Below are 23,026 nucleotides of genomic sequence, written 5' to 3' on the forward strand. Positions count from 1 at the left end.
ATCTATTATCCGAGTTCTGAAATTGAAAAGATGTTTTCTCCCCAAAGAATACAGAAAAGCTATTTCCTTATCGATTATATAATTATGAGATTTGTTTTAAAAAAGAAACTGTTTTTTTTTTGGTATTTTGTATTCTATATCCCACTTCAAATTAAAAGTTCTGAAAGAATAATTGAAAGAGAATTGTCACGGGATCACTTCTGGGAGTATTCAGAAGCTTTACCGCTGAGCTAAACGCCCAAAAGACTAGGAGGTAGAACTGGAAGTTCTACCTTACTCTCACATATATAGCAGGACAGGACAGGACAGGACAGGACAGAAAGGGCTTAGTGTCACCCTGTGACACCACCCCCCTCCTTAAGGTATGGTCTCCATACCATCACCTACTAGGAGGTTTCAGGATTCTGGATTCTAATGCCTCAGGCATTCAGACAGGCAGACAGGATCTATATATGCTAGCCCCCAAACCAATGAAGGCTTGTAAGCTATAAGTGGGCCCCCCACACAGCTCCACTTATAACCAAGGGTAGTTCTACCTAATGTCACGGGATCACCTCTGGGAGTATTCAGAAGCTTTACCGCTGAGCTAAACGCCCAAAAGACTAGGAGGTAGAACTGGAAGTTCTACCTTACTCTCACATATATAGCAGGACAGGACAGGACAGAAAGGGCTTAGTGTCACCCCGTGACAAGAATCTTAGAAAAAAGTTTATTTGGCTAAGCTCTTTCTCTATTGTTTTCCTTGTTTTGTTTATTAAGAAGGTTAATGAAGATCTTTGGTTTTGTATAGATTATTATATTTTGAATAATTTATTGGTCAAGGATCGATATTCCTTATTATTAATAAAAAAATCTCTAAATAATTTGAAAGAAATAAAGTATTTTAATAAAATCGATATTATCTTTGTCTTTAATAATATAAAAATGAAAAAGGGATAGGAATATCTAATTATATTCTATACTTGATTCGGATTATTCGAATTCTTAATTATACTATTTGGGCTGATAGGGGTTTCTATAATCTTCTAGAGGTTTATTAATGATTTCTTACAAAAATACTTGGATATATTTTGCACTACTTATTTGAACGATATTCTGATATATAATCAAATTCGAAAAGAATATGTTCGCTATATTCAGAAGGTTTTGTAAACACTAAGGGAAACCGGCTTATTTGTTAAATTCGAAAAGTACAAATTCCTGAAATTCGAAATTAAGTTTCTAAGCCTTATTATAGGAAGTGATAATATCCGAATAAACCTAGAGAAAATCCGAATAATTATGAATTGGAAATCGTTTGTTAATATAATCAATATCCAAGTATTCATTAGGTTTTCGAACTTTTACCAATAATTTATTAAAGATTTTTCGAAGATTATTAACTTGATAATAGATCTGATCAAAAAGAATATTCCGTTTCTATAAAGCCCTGCCTGTCAAAAAGTGTTTAACCAATTGAAATGAGTGTTTATTGAAATATCTGTTCTGGTTTCTTTTGATTAGGAAAAGAAAGTAATTATAGAAATCAATATCTTTAATTATATATTCACCGAAGTATTTTCCCAATACAATAATAATGGAGTACTTAGACCTGTTGTATTTTTTTCTAAAAAATATTTGATAATTGAATACAACTATAAGATTTATAATAAAGAACTGTTAGTTATTATCTATTGCTTTAAAGAATAGCGTTTCGAGTTGAAAAGCGCTGCATTATTAATTCAAATGATCACCAATTATAGGAATTGGAATACTTCACCACAACAAAGCTATTAAACCATCATCAAGCCTGTTGATCCGAATTTCTGTTTCGATTTAATTTCCGAATCACTTATTGCTTTAAGAAGCTAGGTGTTAAATCTGATATATTAATCAGAAGATCAGAAAATCTCCCTAAAGAAAAGAATGAACGCTTTCTATACTAAAGCTGTATTATCCTGAAACAAGAGAACCTAGATTCCGATCTGTTTTTTATTGTTGTTATTCTAATCGAACCCAAGATTACTAAGAAAGTATGCTTTATTGTAATTACTTATAATTAAAGAAACCCTGATTCTATCGATATTACTGATTACTTGGATTCCAATGATATTGTAATTTTGCTAGAAAATGGCAAAGTTATAGAGCCTACAATCCTATATGCTATATTTATATCTAATCCTGCGATATAATTAGAGAATCTAGAAATTCCTTTAGATCTTTTTGCTGACCTGCTTATTCTATTCTATGAAGGCTATCAAGTCAATCCTGTATTCAAATCTATTCTGAAATCCCTATAAAAAGGATTCCCGAAATATTTGAAAATCATTCTTACCGAGTGTATCGAAAACAACAACCTACTGTATTATTGAGGGAAACTATACATTCCCGATCACGACCCCCTGAAAATCTATTTGCTTTGTTTATATTATAAATCGCCTATTGCTGGTTACTCATATTATACCCAAATCTTTAAATTACTGTCCCAAAACTATTATTAGCCTGGATATTACAATTATATTATGCAATGGGTCTGTAACTACTATAGTTACTACTGTACTGCCCCGAATTGCAGAGGCTAGAAAGGAGTTCTCCACCTACTCCCGATCCCGCAGAAAGCTTAACAAGATATTTTAATAGATTTTATTACACACCTACCCGAAAGTACTGGTTTCGATACTATTATGGTAGTAGTCGACCGATTGACGAAAATGAAACATTTCTTACCCTATTATAGTACCTACAATTTCAAAGAGGTCGTTTACCTATTTCAAAAGAATATCTGAAAACTTTATGGTTTACCTCTGACTATTATATTTGATTGTAGAGCTCAATTCGTTTTTAAATTTTGAAAACATATTTGCAAATACTTGGATGTAGTTATTAAGCTTTCAATTGCTTATTACTCTGAAACTGATGGACAAATTGAGAGGGCTAATGTAATATTGGAATAATACTTTTGGTTGTATGTAGCCTATTTGCAAAACAATTAAATAGAATAGCTCTCACTTATCGAATTCTCTATTAATAATATTTAATCCAAAAGCACCCGAATAACCCCATTCTTCTCAAATTATAGGTTTCACTCCTACCTAAACTTCGAGCTTGTATCATTCCAAAGTAATTGTTCTATTGTACAAGATATCAAAGAATTCATTGCTAAAATGAAAGCCATCTCCTTATATCTATAAACCAAATTAATTATTAATCAAGCCTAATATTTGAAGAATACTGATACTTACTGTTCCTCTATCTGTAAATATCTGTTTAGTAACCTAATCTAATTAAATACTAGAAACATCAAGACCCTATATCTACAAAAAAAACTCGATTGGAAGAACCTCAGGTCCTTCAAGATCCTAAACCCGATAGGTCTATATACTTATAAACTAGAACTCCCTACCTTAATAAGGATTCATTCTGTTTTTCATATCAACCTGTTATACTCTGTATACAATAACCCTGTCCCTGGGCAGTGCAATCCGTTGCTATTATCTGTCGAAGTCGATGACTTAGAATAGTTCGAAGCCGTTGAAATCCTGAACTCCCGCTAGGAAAGAAGAGGTCGTAGAGGATCTTGCCTAAAGTATACCGTCCGCTAGGTCGGCTACGATACACCGACCGAAGAATCTGCGAGCTACCTGGAAAACGTATAAAAACTGATCCGCAATTTCCATTATAGATATTCTGACAAACCTGATCCTGCTTGACCGGGCCCCACCTGTTTGTAGATTGTAAACTGTAATGTGCCGCCTTGATAAAGCTTGATCCTTAGGAGGAGGGTAATGTTATAGTATGAGTTTATATGATATACTGATTCTATTGAAGAGGATCAAAAGGAGTGCTCACACTGGAGCACAAGCGAGCTAGGGCCCGATCGGGCTAGCTCGCTATGAAAATTCCGTATATCTTCAACTCAGAAGATCCTGTATTGTAGCTCTTTGAGCTACGTCTTAATCCTCAATCTGAACCTATTACCCGAATCAATATAACTTTGCCAGATTAGGGCAAAGTTATTAGAACCCTATCCCGCCCGCCTGCCCCGTGATACTTTGTCTATTAAAAAGCATTCGACTAATTGAAGCAAGCGTTTATCAAAGCCCTTATCCTGGCTTCCTTCAATTAGGAAAAGGAAGTCATCTTAGAAACTAACACCTCCAACTATATATCTGCCGAAATACTCTTCCAATATAATAATAAGGGAGTATTGAGACCTATTACATTTTTCTCTAAAAAATATTTGATAATTGAATATAACTACGAGATTTATAACAAAGAACTATTAGCTATCATCCACTATTTCAAAAAGTAGCGCCTAGAACTAAAAGATGCCGTTTCCTTAATTCAAGTTATTACTGATTATCGAAATCTAGAGTATTTATTACTACAAAACTATTAAATTATTATCAAACCTGCTAATCCGAATTTCTGTCTCGATTTAATTTCCAAATCACCTATCACTCCAGAAAACTAAATGCCAAACCCGATACACTAATTAGGAGATTAGAAGATCTCTTTAAGGAAAGAGATAAACACTTTTTATACCAAAGCCATATTATCCTGAAACAAGAGAACCTGAATCCCGATCTGTTTTCCATTGTTATTACTTTAACCGAATTCAAGATTACCAAGAAAATATACTTTGTTATAATTATCTATAATCAGAGAAACCCCAATCTTACTGATATTATTAACTATTTAGATTTCAATAATATTATAACTTTATCAGAAAATAGCAAAATTATAAAGTCTGCAATTCCATTTACTATATTTGTACCCAATTTTACAATACAACTAGAAGATTTAGAAATCTTTTAAACCTTTTTGTCAATCTACTTATTCTGTTTTACAAAGGCTATCAAACCAACCCTATATCCGAATCTGTCCTGAAATCCCTACAAAAGGGATCCCCGAAATACTCGAAAATCATTTTTGCCGAGTATACTGAAAACAATAACCTACTATATTACCAAGGGAAACTATACATTCCCGATCACAATCCCCTAAAAACCTATCTGCTCCGCCTATACCACGAATCGCCCGCTGCCAATCACCTGCACTGTACCCGAACCTTCGAATTTCTTGGAGGTTAGCTTTTATAATAATAAGGAATAGTATTATTATAATGATAGTGGAAGATCTAGTCAGTTTAAGCTTGAGGGATAAATCGAATATATAGAATAAGAGTTGAATTGAAGTCAATTTAGAAGAGCTAGGCTGAGTTGAGATGAATTGCTTGCTTTTTCCTAGATTTTCTTTAAAGAATATTCTAGGTTTATATAGTTTATAATGAAATTCCAGTATATTCTATGCTTATAAATAAGATCGATTTAAATCGTATCTTATAGAATCATTTTAGATAATAAAAAGAAAGTACAACCAATCAATTTAGCGATATTTCCTGTATACTTCCATCTAGTTCCATTTCATTCTATTCCATTATAAATCAATTTGATAAGAGATACTATTATACAACTATATGATAATATGATTTTATAATATAAGATCATATTATATGTGTATTAGTCATCAAGATATCCCTTATTTAGTAAGATATTAATAAGTGATTTAGTGGACTTATTATGAATCCTCACAGAATTATTATTCTAAAACTATTACTAGCCTGGATATTATAATTATATTACACAATGGATCCATAACTGCTATAGTTGTCACCACACCACCCCGAATCGTAGAGGTTAGGAGGGAGTTTTCCGCTTGTTCCCAATCCCGCAGAAAGCTTAGTAAGATATCTCAATAGATTTCATTATATACCTACCTGAAAATACTGGTTTCAATACTATTATAATAATAGTCAACCGATTAACAAAAATGAAACATTTCTTGTTCTATTATAATACCTATAATTCTGAAGAGATTGCTTATTTATTTCGGAAGAATATCTGAAAGCTTTACAGCTTACTTCTATCCATTATATTTGATTGTAAAGTTCAATTTGTTTCTGAATTCTGAAAATATATCTACAAGCGTTTGGGTATAGCTGCTAAGCTTTTGACTGTTTATTACTCCGAAACTGATAGATAAATTGAGAGGGCTAATGCAATGCTAGAGTAGTACCTTTGATCATATATAGTATATCTATAGGATGATTGGGCAGAATGGCTTCTACTTGCTGAATTCTCTATCAATAACGCTTAATCCAAAAATACCTAAATGACCTTATTCTTTTTAAACTACAGATTCCATTTCTACCTAGGCTTTAAGCCTATACCGTTTCAGAATAATTATCTTGCTATACGAGATGCTAAAGAATTCGTTGTTAAAATGAAAACTATCTTCTTGTATTTACAAATCAAACTGATTATTAGTTAAGTTCGATATTCAAAGAATACTAATACTTACTGTTCCTCTACTTATAGATGCTTGCCTAGCGATCTAGTCTAATTGAATACCAGAAATATCAAGACCCTATACCCACAAAAGAAGCTCGATTAAAAGAACCTCAGGTTCTTCAAAATCTTAAACCCGATAGACCCCTATATCTATAAACTAAAACTTTTAATCTCAATAAAGATTCATTCTATTTTCTATATCAATCTGCTATATCCTATACATAATAATTCTATTCCTAAATAATATAATCCATCACCACCCCCTATAAAAATAAATAATCTTAAGTATTTTAAGGTTACCAAAATCCTAAACTTTTGTTAGAAAAAAAGAGGTTGTAAAGGATCTTATTTGAAATATATTATTCATTAAGTCGGCTATAATATATTAATCAAAGAATTTATAAGCTACCTAAAAAACACACAAAAACTGATTTGCAACTTCTACTATAGATACCCTAACAAACCCGGTCTCGCTTAATCGGGCCCTATCTGCCTATAGATTGTAAATTGTAATATATCGCTTTAATAGAGCTCGATCTTTAGGAGGGGGGTAATATTACAGTATAAGCTTATATGATATACTAATCCTATCGAAGAAGACCGAAAGGAGTATTCGTATTAAAGTGCAAGCGAACTAGAGCCTGATCGGGCTAGCTCGCTGTGAGAATTCTGTATATCTTCAATTCAGAAGATCCTGTATTATAACTCTTTAAGCTACATCTTAATCCTTAATCTGAACCTATTACCCGAATCAGTATAACTTTGCCAGATTAGGGTAAAGTTATTAGAACCCTATCCCGCCCGCCTGCCCCGTGATAGAACCTCCCAGGGGACATTATGGTTGGGCTAACTGTGGGATAATCTTTAATTTATATAATCCCTCTTTTCTAAAAGTAAAGTCTCAATATTCTCAGTAGTCTTTTAAGCAATAACTAGTATACTTGTATTTTTGTTTTTGATTCTTTGAGCATCTTTGTATATATTTTCTAATCTTTTATATAATATTTTGATTGAAAACTGTTTTATTTTATAAAGGTAGTTTTTGTATATATTTTAATGTAATATAATATATTATATATATCGATTTTGTTCTTTATAGTCTTATTATATTAATTGTCTTTTATTCTATATTTATATTTACCTAAATCGATTAATCTATTTTTATTTCCTTTTCTTATTCTTCTGATAACATTTTAAGGTATATATTTTTGTAAAAATTTATTATAATAATAAATTCAGTAAACTTGATTGATATATATATTAACTGTTTCAATAATCATTTTTAAAACTGTTCAGTTATGGGGTGGGTATTTGAACTTGATATCTGGGGGTCAGGTTTCGTAGATCGCGAGGACTTTGCGGCAATGCACGATATGCTCGGGGGATTAACTATATAATATACTCATTATAAATATAAGAGAATAATAAAAATTAATTAAGTTGAGAGATTTAAGTATGAATAGATAAATACCTAATAAATAGATAAAGAATTTTTCAATTAACTAGAGAATTGAAGTATATATTAATAATTCACGTGATATGTTCTATGTTATATAGGATTATCTATCTACGGATTGTACTCGATGCTTTGAATTTGGATTTGTTGGGAGATTCTTGTCTGGCGAGTCTGGGATGGGAATTTTAAGGTTGGGGGATGGTGATGGTGATGTGGATTGAGGAACTGAGATTTTTCTTGTCTGATGTGGTTGTGGTGTGATGGAGAGGGAGAGGGAGCGGGAGAGGGAGAGGGAGAGGGAGAGGAGAGGGAGAGGGAGAGGGGAGGGAGAGGGAGAGGAGAGGGAGAGGGAGAGGGAGGGGAAGGAGAGGGAAGGGAGAGGGAGAGGGAGAGGGAGAGGGGGAGGGCGAGGAGGGGGGGGAGAGGGAGAGGGAAAGAAAGGATGAGATTTTTGGGGGGATTTGGGTATTTAGTAGGTATCCAGGGTTTAGAGGTATATATGGGATTTTTTATGGTGTATATCAATTTAAACATTACAAGAACTCAATAACCAAAGAGTAAAACAATGAATCCGCAGAGATATTGATAATCTCCAGTCTACCTACCTAGCTAATAACAAATCCCAACCAATTTTCATTCATTTATTCATTCATCCATTCCTCCTCAGCTATCCCCTATCCCCATCCCGCCTCTACGCACCTTTTTCTTCATCCCAATCCGAATCCGAAATGCGATGTCGATATTCTGTTTTGAGAACTGTGTTGTCCGAGCCACGGGTAGAGATTTATCGATATCTCGAAACGCGATTTCCGGGTGCGGTCGGATATTTTTGGGAGTCTGGGCGTGCGTCGCTAGGTGGATGGGTATGGTTGGATGTTAAGGTTGGATGTTAAGGGGAATGTCAAGGGAATGTCAATGCTGATTATTTACCGGGGTGGAATGGGATTTGTGAGATTTGATTGGGATGGATACGAAAGGGGGATTTATAGTACTCTGTAGGTAGGTAGGTGGGTAGGTAGGTAGGTAGGTGGGTGTTCGCAGCTACATTGGATTGGTACACAAGCGATGCTATGTTAATTTTTCTGTGTCGAAAAAGGTTCTTTAAGTAAAACTTAAGAAATGTATATTTATAGTTTGACTTGGTTGATTAGAACGATCTGTCATTTGGTTGAAAGACTTGACGTGTACTCCAACTTTAAGTTGATCGATAAGTAACATCAAATAGGGAGTATGTGGTTAACTTTAGCAACAGATACCGATTTATTGGATCCGGTCGGTTTGAGTCTTTCAGCCTTACTTGTAATGAATGAATGATAAAATCGGGTCGTTCATCGGAGAATAAAATTGTATGATTTTCATGATTTTCGTGATTTTCGATCTTAGTCAATTAACTAAGGTACCTACCTACCTACCTAGTAATAACTCACAGATTTCACCTTCCTACGCTTATCAATAATCGAGCAAAGCGAGAAAAGCCTCCCACGGCAGTGGCTCCCAGAGGGCCAGCGGAGCGTCATTGCTTGATGGAGATTATTGAAATGAATATTGGTAGGTAGATAGGTAGGTAGGTATTCAGAGTCGATAATGGGAAAAGTCGTGAGCGGAGGGAGTGGTTGAAGAAACTGATAATGTTGAAAAGGGTTTTAGAGTCCGTTCGCCAGATAAGAATTTGCTTGGCTAGGTATCCATGAATAGATATTTTTATATACTCGTTCATCCGATGAAATGGGTGATCGACACGGGAAGCTGCATGCGAATGAGGGGCAGATTGTGGATTTGGGTTATGAGGTTCATGAATTGAAGTTTGATATTGTTATTGTGTACTAAGATACCTAGGTAGCTGACGAGAATGAATTTTTCTTCATAGTGTCAAGTAAGTGCAAAGTCGACTTTTCTTATCGTCATTTTATTTTTACGAGATTTGAGCTGAGATTAGGAAATGCTCATCGGAGGAATGATATCACGTGGGAAGAAAGAAGTACTAGGGAGATACTTGGTAGGTACTAGACAAACTGGTGACTCTCTAGAGTCAATCAATGAAAATTTGATACACTGGTGTCTTTTTGGGTCTTGATAAGCCTTCTATTAGCTGAGGAAGCTGTGTGATTATGTCGCCATTGAATAAATCTACCTAGGTGCCTAGTAGTATCTACCTTTGGGGGAAAATACTAGAGCTCTGATGAAAAAAAATGGATGTAAGTCTTACAAGAAGGGAAATATCACTAATTTTAGATTGAGAGTAACAGTCGGTGCCTACCTACCTTGAACACTCAATATTGGATGATTCATTGGGTAACATTTGATACAATTGATACAATTGATATTAGGTATTGAAAAAAGATACCTGGGTATTGTGAGGTCGGTTACTGTGAGGTCTGATATTGTGCAACATCATACATATAAAATCTGTAAGTAACCATCCGTCGTACAACCTTAAGCGACCGTCCCTCTGGTAAATTTCCACATTTTCACTCACTTGCCCAGATATCACGATTAGTTTAATTAAGAGTAAACATGAAGGAATTTTCTCTTCCCTTTTGGGTTCGTGGCTTTCTTCGCTCTTCCCCTCTTCCCTTTTTGGGTAAGAACTACCGATGGAGCGAGATACTGTTAGTTACCCCACGGGCCTAGAAAACATCCACTTTGACGAGTGAATACCCAGTGCCCTCAATACTGCCAAGTCTTCCATTCATCTTATCCATCTTATCCATCTTGTCCATTTTTCTATCTTTTCCATCATTTCCATCATTTTCATACGCACTACCCTTACGCACTACCTTATCTAGCACTGCCACCAAAAAAAATCATGGGAAAAAAAATAACCTCTAGTCCGCTATGATCTTCCCACTATCTCTTTTTTCCTACTAGTCATCAAAGCCTACATGTCAACTAATCCAAGGTCCAGATGAAGCTGGATGAATCTAAAACACTTCAGTCGATAATCCATCCAATCAGTTCAAACTATCTTTCTATCATCGTTCTCTTTACCTCTCAATTCTCAAGGACCTGCTTGGAGTAGGGCGGAAGCCAAGGAGCTATACCACAAGAAGCTTATCCTTCGTTTTCCCTTAATATAGCTCTGCTACAAAATATTTCTCCCCCTCCATATCTTTCAACCTCTATTTCTGTACTCTCTTCATTTCTTCTTTCTATCCATCTTCTACTTCTCTCAACCTTGATCGCATTCGTTTCTGAAAGTCATCAGTTCAATTGCCTCACGATCATCATTACAACATTTCCTACCATATCATAATCTTAATATTTCACAAGTAATTCTTTTCATCTCTTGACACACAAGATGGATCAACAACCTACACTTAGAGGTCACGCACCTCAATCATCCATTGCCACAACACCAAGACCTGGAACACCTGAAAACATCAATCCATTCGGTGCTGATGACAGTATTCAACCTTCTCCAACCCAAGACAGAGCAGTCAATCCTTTCGCTTCCCCATTCGCTTCAAGACCTGGCTCTACTTTCGGTGCATCATCTTCGGTAGGAAGAACATATGGCACACGATATTTTCATTCCAGAAGAGTAAAGAAGGGAGAAGTTGATCAACCATGGAAAGCCAATAAAGACCCAAAGGAAAAGTGGGTTACAATCATTCCAATCATTGGCATGCTCGTAGGTTTGGGAATTGCGGGATTTTTGATCTATGATGGAATAGCTTCAGTTACCCATCACAAATACTGTCCAGTTATGAGTGATGATTTCTCAAGTGGTACACTCAACACCGATATTTGGACTCAGGAAGCAGAAGTTGGTGGCTTTGGGTATGTGCTTCTTTCGAAATTCTGGTGATTATCTACTAACTCACACTTCACAGTAATGGAGAGTTTGAACAAACTACACTTGACGATGAAAACGTTTTCATCAAGGATGGAAAGCTCGTCATCAGACCTACATTACAAGATGCAAAACTCATTGAATCAAATACGGTTATCAACCTTACATCTGATGGAACATGTTCATCCGATGTCCTCACCAACTGTGTTTCAGTCACCAATACTACCGCCGGTACAATCATTCAGCCTGTCAGATCTGGAAGAATCAATACCAAGAAAGGTGCCACTATCAAATATGGACGTGTTGAAGTAACTGCCAAGTTACCCGCTGGTGATTGGTTGTGGCCCGCGATCTGGCTATTGCCAGTTGAGAACACTTATGGACCTTGGCCTGCATCTGGAGAAATTGACATTGTTGAAGCCCGAGGAAACAATCACACCTATGCACAAGGAGGAAATAACATCATCTCGTCTACTCTTCATTGGGGACCCGATTCTGCCAATGATGGTTACTGGAGAACAAATGTCAAGCGTACTGCACTTCATACTACTTACTCTGACGGATTCCATACATTTGGCCTTGAATGGTCTGAGAAGTACCTTTACACCTACATCGATTCTAAGCTCCTTCAAGTACTTTACAATACCTTCAGTGAACCACTCTGGCAACGTGGTGATTTCCCCGATTCCAACAGCAATGGAACTAGAATTACAGATGTTTGGTCTCAAACCGGTCGTCACAACACACCTTTCGATCAGAGATTCTACCTCATTCTTAATGTTGCAGTTGGTGGTACCAATGGATGGTTTGCTGATGGCAAGAGTGGAAAGCCTTGGATTGATGCTTCTGCTACTGCCAAGAATGATTTCTGGAATGCGAGAGATACATGGTATCCTACCTGGACTGCTAATAACAATCAAGGCCAAATGGAGGTTAGCAAAGTACAGATGTGGCAACAATGTGATGGAACTGAGGACCTTTAAGTGTTTTTTTTTTCTTCAAAGGAGGGGGAGGAAGGTTAATTGTTGTAATAAATTGTTGTACAATATAGCTGGCGTCAGGTTGGGGATATATATCGTCTTGATTGATAGGGTCAGACCGTCAAAGAGATCGGGTAGGATTTTATTTAATCATGTTATTTCTTTCTCCTTGAAATCTCTTTCACTACCTAGGTGGGTAGGAGTAGATTAATAGATATGTTTATTATTAGTTAGTTAATCAGATTTATAAATTGAATTGTCCAATTTCTTTAGATGGTTAATGTGTGTATATGTGTGCATTATTTCTGGGTGTATGTGGTTAAAATTCAGCTTGAGGTGAGATAAAGCGGGTTTGACAAGGAGGTAAGATGGGAGGTGAGATGAGGGGTATTTGAGGAGTGTTGGGTTGGTTGGTTGGCTGTACGGTATGTATATGTATTATGTTATATAAGTATGGTATATAAGTATGGTATATAAGTATGGTATGTGTATTCGTTATATAGAAGATGGATAGGGATGGGATGAGGGATTGAGAGATGGACAGGGATGTAATGAGGGATTGAGGGATTGAGAGATGCAATGAGGGATTGAGAGATGGGATGGGATGGGATGGGGGATTGAGAGATGAGATGGGATGGGATGGATGAGGGATTTTGTGTATATGTAGATAGTAGGTGGTAGGTAGGTAGGTAGATGGATGAGTGAGTGGGTGGGTGGGGAGAGATATTATGGGGTTATGGTTTTGAGGGGAAGAGAGGAAGGAGTTTTGAGAGATGGGTTGGGAGAAGACTTTTTTTTTTTTTTTTTTTTTTGAATAGATGGATATAACCTCATGTACCTAGGTATCTTACATGTCAAGTTTATCTTGTATGAATATGAAAAAGATGAATGAGAAGAGGAGAGAGGAAAGCAAGTCATGTGTGTAAAGGTGCTTGAAAATTTATTTGCGGGGTTAATGGTGAGTATATGTAGGTAGGTAGGTAGTATGAGGACCTGGGGAGTTTGCATATGCAAAAAGACTACGATTTTTTAATTCAGGAGCAGAGAGGATTTTCAGAGTGAATGTTTTAATTTTTAAGCGGAGATGCGAAGATACGAAACTCCTAGGTTCTCAGAGGATGGTATCACTTTCCCCAATCTCAAAACGCGACTTTACCTGTCTTAACACTGAGTGGTCGATGAGATGCTTCCAGAACATGTTTTACCAAATCGATAAGATACTCATCCGTTCCTGGAGGTGTCTGTCAGAGAAGTTTTTAATCGTTCGCTCTGTGGATTATCTCACCTGGAGCACCTAAGAGCATCAAGCCAACCGGTTGATATTCTTTTGCTCCCGTAACTTTCGAATCGTAGAGTGATTGTCCCACTATAGTTTTGCGTTAGAATATCTCGAATATCTTGAATATCAGGGTGGGAGAATACCAGGAATTGAGACTGCGGGTCCTCCACCAAGTGATGAAAATACAGTAATCGGAACGTTGAATCCTTGCCACGGCGCGCCGGATTCTTCAACAGAACTACTTCAAAATTAGTTCGAGAATGTCAGCGACTGAGAAACTCAGAACTGACCCAAAATACCCATCACGATAAGGGATATCTGGTAGGGCGCAAGGCAATAGCATGACTCCACCATCATTGAAGAGATGCGCTTTCATGAAAGTAGAAAAAAGTTCTTTCTCTTTCAATGCTGTCGTGAGTTGATCTTGTGTTAGTTTTGCACCGAGATCCCTATTAGTTTGTTAGCATAGATGCTGATACCTCGGAAAGAACGAAATACCATTTGTAACGGAGTAATGGCTCTGCATACGGCTCTGTGCCAAATTTCTTCATATAATCTTCTCGGAATGGGATGGTATTGTTGTAGTGTCCGTAAAGTTGGATATGTGCCAATGTCTAGACACTGCAATTAGAGAGAAAATACAGGATATCCTTTGGTACCAAGTCTACTTACAGTTTGGAATGTCTCCGCAAAAGTCTTTTCAGACGAGTCTTTTGGTGCATGTGACTTCCACAGCTCATCCATGGTGGTGGTCTTACGCTGAAGCTGGGTGGCCTTCTCAAAATCTTGTATGAAATCTTCCATGACCTTTTTCATTTCCGGGGCCAAGCTCTCGTACCTTTCCGACAGGATTGTCAATTTCTTGGGCATCTGTGGGAGTACATCTCAGTGGAAATTTCAAATTCTATAGGGTAAATATTACCACAGAGGAAGATTTTGGATCAGAATCATCAGACGCTCCGAGCCATAACTTCGTGGCAGCATGGAAATCTGATATATCCCGACTGAAAATGCCAGGTGTATCAAGATGTCTATGTTGTTAGTTCAAACATCCCTAGTACTAGAAGTAGATGACTTACGATGAAACCGGAACAAGTCCCTCGCAAGAGATACGACCGTGAGTGGGCCTGATGCCAAAGAGTCCATTGTCCGCTGCGGGGCTGACCATACTTCCGAGTGCTATCATATATGTCAGTCAGGAACTATCTCCGTGAAGTCTCATACTCACAGTCTGAGCCAATAGTAAAGTCCAACCATTCATATCCAGCAAGTGCAGCTCCACTTCCGGCACTGCTACATGAAGTATCTAGATAACCACACCCCCGAGGATTGAATGGTGCTTGGTAATCTACCCAATCTCTTGGGCCCATTCCAGATGAAAAAGGAGTTGTCTTGACTTTTCCGGTGATCACAGCTCCTTTATCGATTAGTTTCTGTATTGATGGAGCCGTGGTGCTTGATACATCTCGAAGGGCTTCGTATGCTTTGCTGCAGACAGTAGTTTTGACACCTTTGAGGTCAATAATGTCTTTTACTGCTATGCGTTTACCTAAGAGGGGTTGAAGATGAGAAGGGGAAGAATAAAGTCGAGATGGAACTGGAATATAACTCATAGGTGTTCTTTGGTAGCTGGTAAACACCATTAGTATTGACAGTTAAATGTTAGGAATGTTAGGTATATCATCATACCGATTGCTACCTGGAGCAGTTGGTATAACGCCACAAACGAATGCACCGAAGGGGTCTGGGTACAACTTATAAATTCTATAAATTTTTGAGCCACTCAGAATATAAGGACCCTCAGGTAGAAAACCTTCATATTCGAAAGATCTCAATGTGAGGATTTGTGATTGACCAGAATTGGCTATGAGGCGTAACACTCCTGGAGACTCTTGCGCCAAAACATTACGAGCAAAAATGTCACACCATACATCGTCTTTTCTAGAGAATTCTTTCCATTTAGAATCCAACCATGATTGGGTGATTTGATCATTATCCACATCGACAGAAAGAATGGTTAGCGGCACCTGGCCTTCAGTAGTTTCAACATTAATGTTCGTGGACACGCCATGTCCGAGGAGGTATGAATTTGTGCCAATATTCACTATTGAAGGATGGATCACAGAAGAATCCATGATTGTAAAATTGAGGTTGTTGAATGCACTTCACCGGAATTGTGGTGGAGATATCTTTCTGTAGACGGTTCAATGCCACGGCTGTATCGTTACCACTGACTGGCTCTGTATCAGACAATTCGATTTGAGGACTTCCTTGATCCACTGGGCTCAATAGATTGGTTCAAAAATTCAACAGCGACGATTGAGAATAAAAGGAAAATAATATGATGTACTAGGTAGTCACACGTCTTATCGGTGATTGAGAAAGGAAGCAAGTGCGGGGTGCGGGATGAGATAGATACATGCATAGATGCCTTTGGCCATTGATTTCTGACAAAAAGGTGACTCACATCAACAATCTCTCATAAGCAGAGTGATATGCATATATGAAGTATTTGACACTCTCATTTCTGGCCTCCGAAAACATGGAAGATCAGCAAATCCAAAATTTGTCGAATGATGTCCCAACAATCGACAACCCCACCTCCTCATTGGGCACAACAATCACATAACTTCACCACGCCACTTCTGATGCCCGCCCATTAGCTCTTACTGTAAGGAATGAATCTCAGAATAAATCTTTTGGTGGAGTCGTGGATCCAGATTTATCTATTGAAGAATAAGCCCAACAACTTGAGGCATGGAAGATATCAACAGCTGCGAGGGAAAATGCTTGGCTTGTGGTTATTCTTAACGACAGTGGGGAATTGTCAAGAACTGATGGTTTGGAAGATTTGAGAGTTTATGATTGCATTTTGATGGGCATAAAGGGCTTTAATTCTTTGCCGATGAAGGAAGTCGAAATCCTACAGTTCAAGGTATTCTCGTTCGTGATACTGGAGTGTTCATTAACTACCGATTCGCGAGAAAGGGGTATGCTAAAGAAACTTTATGTGCTGTTGTTGAGTACGGATTCGATGAATTAGCTTGTGGAAAAATCACATTTGATACTTATGCATCCAATTCACCATTTTGAAATCTGATGAAAGCAGTGGTTTGGAAGATGTTATGATTCTGAGAAGGATTGGTGATGGTTCTCCAGATGAGGAGGGGCATTATGATTTGGTGTACAGACATGGGGTATTGTGAAGAATGATATGATTTGCGATGGGATATGGCCTTCATAATTCGTGTTGATTCTTTATGAAGAGCTTCGAACTTCTTTCAAATGCTTGCTACGCAAAATGAGCTCAGCATTTCAAAGTAATTCCTAATTTTTGGCTGCCGTTTCGATATCTTCCCGTAACACATTTCGCTCTACTTCATGGACACTCCTGCATATACTGGATCATCTCTACTATACTCTGAAAAGAAAGCCGTATAGTTCCTCAGACCTTCCATTGTCTAACTGAAGTCCGGCTCATCGTGAACCCTATCCCACTGAGCTAGTTTGGCAAATAGTTGAACATCAAATCAAAATCTAGAGACATGATCCACCAGTGATCACAATTCGCGATTTTGCAAGTTCAATAACAGGAAAATGTAATTCAATACGTCCATTGATCATTCTAAACAGGAATTCAAGAACATTGTAGTTGCATACCCCGGACATACATATTACCACCAAATCCAAATCTCTGTCTTTAACATACGACGGGAGTGTTTCCTCCCGCAACTCAATTCATGATTCCTTCTGCATTCATCTCTTTGCCTGTACAAACACGTACATGGACTTTGGTGCTTTTGTAACAAGGAATTTCATCTGATACATGTTGATGGTTGAATTGCGTGATTGGATAAGCTTGACTTACCTTAGGCTTTTTGTCCTTGTAAAGTTGATCCCAATCCTTCACAGTCAGGTTGTCACGAGGCTTGGAATAGCGGCAATGTAAGTCATACTCTGTCTTGAAACGGCAATGAAGATAAAGAGTTTGCAGGTATTCCGTATTCGTGAATTCTTTAAGCCCAGAGAAAGGTTCCGTAAGAAGTTGGTCGGGACAAGCGCCTGATGCAACGGACAGATTTCGTACTTTCATCATGGCCGTAGTCATATCGCCTCCCTTTGCAAACTCATATTGTTCAGAGGTGAAGGAGGGGACACGACCAAGTAATACGAATGCCGCTTCCATGCCTTGAATTTCTAGGACATCTCGCCGTAGGTCAAAATAGACTGGCTGACCACGAATTGGGTCAGTGAAGATGACAGTGTAGAAGCGCAATGAATATGCTCTCGACTCGTGGTTGATGTGAAGTAGCACAGGAACAGTGACAACTTTGCATCTGGCTACTTGGGTGGAATGATATTCATACAGGTTCGAAGGCAGGTATACAGGTATTGCTCTTCTAGCGAGGCTCTCCCAACTTCCAAGGCTGGAGTTATAAATTTCGATCACACGCGGGGCTGGTTTGCAGAGCTTATAGATCATGTTTCGAACGTCATCTGGAAGAATCTTGAGGACGTTTTCACCAGGAGCATCCCGAGACCTACGTCTTTCTTTGCGAATTGGGATGGTAGCTTTGGTTTCTGGTGCATAGAAGCCAGCCTCGGGAGATTTAGGATTTCTGCGGGTCATGGTGAGAGTGCTGTTCAAGTTAGGGCTACTGGAAGAGAAAGATAGTTCAGATGGACTTACAAATTTACGGTATAACTAGAAGCTTTTATTGGGTTACTTGTCGTTTCAAGCTTATTTATGAAAGTTCTACACACATTAGTGTAAGTAGAAAACACAATCATGAAGATAATGCAACTCGCCTTATAAATTGAATCCACAATGACGAAAGGTAAAAAGACAGGAAGCAGATATTCCAGGAGGTAGATATGATTGTAATCAAATGATACCCCGAACAGTATGTGATAACAAAATTCTAGTCAAAGGACGAGAAAATAGACTTGATAAAGATTTTGAAAGAAGTTGTGTTATGGTCCTTCAATATGTTGTGGGTGTAACATAAATAGGATGTGCAGAGTCGAGACGAAATGATTTATAGACATCAAAGGCTTGAAGGAACTTGCCAGATCACCCAAGAACGACGCGATTCCTAATCAGTACAACTTTGTTTGATATTTGTTCTCTAACCCTAAAATGAACCGGGTGCTGGAGTAATGAATAGACATGTGAGTAGACCAAGGGTTTACCCATAGAATCTCATAGAGTTTTTGCATCATGAAGACCTCTCCAATCAGTCTCTTGAATGGACACTAACATTTAACAAATCAACAATATTCTTCAACAAAAGTGTTAAGAAACAAGACTTAACCTCGAAGATAGATAGTTAGTTACTTCCAAGTTCAGTAACAAAATCCGTGAATTTCGGCTCACTTTAAAAGATATGATGATTTATGATTGTGGTACATGAATTTTGTTCATGTCAAAGTGATTTGACCTGGAAGCTGTATACATATATAGTAATTGAGTCTTAATCATCCTAGCAAATGCACTATGCCGCATCACCCGTCATATTGGAAACTTCCCTAGGTGAAAATAGAATTTGTAAGAGTTGCTTCTGACTTCAGAGTTTTGATATGTTGGTAAAGCAGAATACCAAGTGTCCCATTTGGAAATGGTGATTTTTCTTTTCAGGAAAATCACGCAGGGTCTATACCCGGAAATGACCACAGGGTCTTTAACGAATAGGCTCACATTGTGCCAACCAGGAGTATCTGGCTTAAGAACACAGCTTAACTACTCCAAATACCTCGAGAAATTGTGTTCTCCCTGAAGATTGCACTCCCTTAAATTGTTGTAAAGTTATATCCAGTCTGGCTGCCTGTGCTATCAGAACTCTTGGGTAAGAGAGAATGCTGTTGATGAATCGATACCAGGTATTTAGGCATGTGCAGGTTTCGTGACGACATCGAGAAGATCATGATAGGAGTATGATGGCCATCAAGTTCTGAATAATAAGCCATACAGAAGAAGGAGATATGTGATATACCTGCTGGTATTTGAACGAGCAATCTACTTCTCCCCGATAATGAATGTTAAAGGGGCTCGCTTCTGCTAGACTGTCTCATAGTGCGGAGTTTTCCCGAACGCGGAAAGCCAAAGAACATGTTACCAACACAGAAAATCTAGACTGCAGGAAGGCGATCATTTATAGAAAGTGAAATGATGTGTTTGCTCTAATACTATCAGGTTTCTCTGCCAAACATTTCCAAGAACAAATATGATCAAAGATCGGCTGATGGAAGCATAATGGGTCATTCGAACAGCCGATCTCTGAGGCTGTGACAGTTTCTTTATAGAACAAACTAGAAATACTTGCGCCGCCTTTTGAGACTCTAGAGAGATCATGTCAAGCTTTGGTCGTTAGCATATGTAGGTACAGAGGCTCATTATGATTTGAGGCGCTGTCCAAGATTCTAGAAGTGACCAATGATTAGTGGACATAGGTGAAGTCGAAAGCGGGGTGAAGCAGCTGTAAAGGTTATTTAGACTTATGACCAAGGCCTATGATTGAAATTCCACATGATTGCGTGTCAGAATAAAAAGAAATATCAATGTGGAAGTTAGAAGTGATGAATGAGGTTAGGTTAGGGTAGCCTTACCAGCAAATCGAATAATAATGGAGCTTGTACCAGCTCCAATGCGGCCGCATCTCACAAGGCGGTGAAGTCGACGGCAGAATATTTTGTTGGCGGGGCAGTTTCAACACCTAGTTTTATACTACTTCTACATGACTCACCTATCACCTTCACTGTAGTATATATTGAGTCTTCTTGTTATAAGTCACTTCATAAACTCATATATCATCATGTCAAAAGTCTATCTTCTTGATTACGTTGCTGGTAATGTGCGTAGCTTAGTCAATGCCATCGAGAAGGTAGGCTATACTATTGAATGGATCAGGTCTCCAGAAGATGTGCCAAAGGCAGATGTAGGTTATCTCGTTTTTTGAGTTCATTCTTACGAATCTAAGCTTTTTCTTTCGTTTTGCCTACTATTTCTAATAAATTGCAATTCAGAAACTCATTCTGCCTGGAGTTGGTCATTTCGGTCACTGCATGACACAATTCTCCAAAGCCGGATACCTTCCAGCGATACAAAAACACATTGATTCAGGGAAACCTTTCATGGGTATCTGTGTTGGATTACAGGCATTATTTGAGGGCTCTGCGGAAAATCCAGCAGTTCCTGGGCTTGGGTATGTCAAGGCGACTCTCGATCGATTCGACGATAGCTCGAAATCAGTACCACACATTGGATGGAACAGCGCGAACACATCAGGCAAGGAAGTCTTTGGATTGAGACCAAGCTCGAAGTATTATTACGTTCATTCGTACAAGGTTCCATATAAGCAAGGAGAGTTGGAAAGCCAAGGTTGGACCGTCGCAACCGCACGCTATGGGGATGAAGAGTTTGTTGGAGCGATTGCAAAGGGAAACATATTGGCGACACAATTTCACCCAGAAAAGAGTGGAGTTGCTGGATTGAGGGTGATTAAAGCTTTCTTAGACGGAGACAACAGTAGTAGCGCAGTTGAAGGCTTGGTCGCTGCCAAAGAGGGCTTGACTAGAAGAGTTATCGCATGTTTGGATGTGCGAACAAATGACCAAGGAGATTTGGTGGTGACGAAGGGTGATCAATACGATGTGCGAGAAAAAACTGATGGTGGAAATGTACGAAACCTAGGAAAGCCAGTTGAGATGGCCAAAAAATACTACGAACAAGGAGCCGACGAAGTTACATTTCTCAATATCACAAGTTTCAGAGATTGCCCGGTAGCAGATGTACCGATGCTCGAAATATTACGACAGACGTCAAAAAGTGTATTTGTTCCATTAACAATTGGAGGAGGCATTAGGGACACCATTGACACCGATGGTACAAAGATTTCAGCACTGCAAATCGCAACAATGTATTTTCAGAGTGGAGCAGACAAAGTATCCATTGGATCTGACGCTGTGACGGCAGCAGAAGAGTATTACTCAAGAGGAAAGAAATTGTCTGGAACAACAGCCATAGAGCAAATATCTGGTGCTTATGGCAACCAAGCAGTGGTTGTGAGTGTGGATCCAAAGAGAGTTTACGTATCGAAACCCGAAGATACGAAACATAACACTATTCGAACAAGACACCCAGGACCAAATGGTGAAGAATATTGTTGGTATGCATGCACGATTAAAGGAGGCCGAGAGACACGAGATATGGATGTCGTTGAGCTTGTGACTGCTGTTGAGGCAATGGGAACAGGCGAGATTCTCTTGAATTGCATAGACAAAGACGGAACAAATAGCGGTTTTGATTTAGAACTCATTGACCAAGTAAAGAGTGCGGTGAGCATACCAGTCATTGCTTCCAGTGGAGCTGGAAACCCTGGTCATTTTGAAGAAGTTTTCTCGAAGACTTCCACAGATGCTGCCCTTGGAGCCGGTATTTTCCATAGAGGAGAATACACGGTTAAGCAAGTCAAAGATTCTCTTGCCGAGAAGGGCTTGATGGTTAGACAATTTGAGAGCGATCTCTAAGCGATATAATCAAAATGAAGAATATTTCCAGTATTTATTCCGGTAACTTAAGGTGCACTTCTTTTCATGAAAAAGAAAGAGAAGAAAAAAGTGATTGACAATATCAGCTCATTGTTCCAGATCTTTGTGCTTGAGAAGAAAAGTACTCTCTGGAAAGAGAAGCGTGTATTTTTTGGTGATTGGTATTCATGAGTAAGTTAAACTATCTTTGACTACTTTTGTTGTCCTCGTTTCTTTCACTACAATGAAGCTATTCTTACCTTTTGCATCCAACACGTTTCTCATGGATTGCTGATGACCAAAGATATTCACCAACCGCCCTTGTCCGAAAACCCCTCTCCCTCCAAAACTTCACCTTAGCTTCTCACTCCTTAGATAATTTTTCCTATGCATCGAAGCCACAGACCCATCAACCCAACTACCGATTTTTTCCTCTACACCATACAATCTTCTACTTGGGCTATGGATGTGATCTCCTCATGTTGATAACAATGCGATTTGAAGGGGGAGCGCGTAGGATTTGTTTGATGAGTAGTTATAATGTTGGAAAATTATCGGGAGGGTGGAATATTGGAAGAAGAGGGTATTGTAAGTACTGGAATTCTGTGAGTTTTCTAATTAGGGGTTTCGGGGGTACAGCTGAGGGGGAAGAGGGGGAGT

At 38.3% G+C, this 23,026-nt stretch overlaps 4 protein-coding genes across 4 annotated transcripts; 2 read left to right on the forward strand and 2 right to left on the reverse strand.

Moving 5' to 3' along the window:
- Positions 1 to 11,086: 11,086 nt before the first annotated feature.
- On the forward strand, positions 11,087 to 12,564 carry EAF02_002406 (uncharacterized protein; the record flags this gene model as incomplete). The annotated part of the gene is made up of 2 exons (XM_038898454.1): positions 11,087 to 11,568; positions 11,622 to 12,564. The coding sequence occupies 2 exons, from the start codon at positions 11,087 to 11,089 to the stop codon at positions 12,562 to 12,564; spliced, it is 1,425 nt and encodes a 474-aa protein (XP_038762146.1).
- A 1,051-nt stretch (positions 12,565 to 13,615) lies between these two features.
- Positions 13,616 to 16,193, reverse strand: EAF02_002407 (uncharacterized protein). The gene is made up of 10 exons (XM_038898455.1): positions 15,530 to 16,193; positions 15,069 to 15,469; positions 14,920 to 15,019; positions 14,763 to 14,871; positions 14,513 to 14,710; positions 14,339 to 14,454; positions 14,131 to 14,289; positions 13,984 to 14,078; positions 13,847 to 13,927; positions 13,616 to 13,792 (listed from the first exon to the last, which is right to left on the reverse strand). Exons 1-10 carry the CDS (start codon positions 15,973 to 15,975, stop codon positions 13,701 to 13,703), a joined length of 1,797 nt encoding a protein of 598 aa, XP_038762147.1. The 5' UTR covers positions 15,976 to 16,193; the 3' UTR covers positions 13,616 to 13,700.
- A 1,403-nt stretch (positions 16,194 to 17,596) lies between these two features.
- On the reverse strand, positions 17,597 to 18,470 carry EAF02_002408 (uncharacterized protein; the record flags this gene model as incomplete). Its single annotated transcript, XM_038898456.1, has 2 exons — positions 17,597 to 17,659; positions 17,709 to 18,470. 2 exons carry the CDS (start codon positions 18,468 to 18,470, stop codon positions 17,597 to 17,599), a joined length of 825 nt encoding a protein of 274 aa, XP_038762148.1.
- Positions 18,471 to 20,652: 2,182 nt separating this feature from the next.
- Positions 20,653 to 22,915, forward strand: EAF02_002409 (uncharacterized protein; the record flags this gene model as incomplete). The annotated part of the gene is made up of 3 exons (XM_038898457.1): positions 20,653 to 20,775; positions 20,864 to 22,558; positions 22,671 to 22,915. The coding sequence occupies 2 exons, from the start codon at positions 20,653 to 20,655 to the stop codon at positions 22,364 to 22,366; spliced, it is 1,626 nt and encodes a 541-aa protein (XP_038762149.1). The 3' UTR covers positions 22,367 to 22,558; positions 22,671 to 22,915.
- Between the last annotated feature and the right edge of the window lie 111 nt (positions 22,916 to 23,026).

This window comes from Botrytis sinoallii (assembly GCF_014898435.1).
Source record: "Botrytis sinoallii strain Bc 23 chromosome Unknown BSIN_003, whole genome shotgun sequence".
Classification (NCBI taxonomy): Eukaryota; Fungi; Ascomycota; class Leotiomycetes; order Helotiales; family Sclerotiniaceae; genus Botrytis; species Botrytis sinoallii.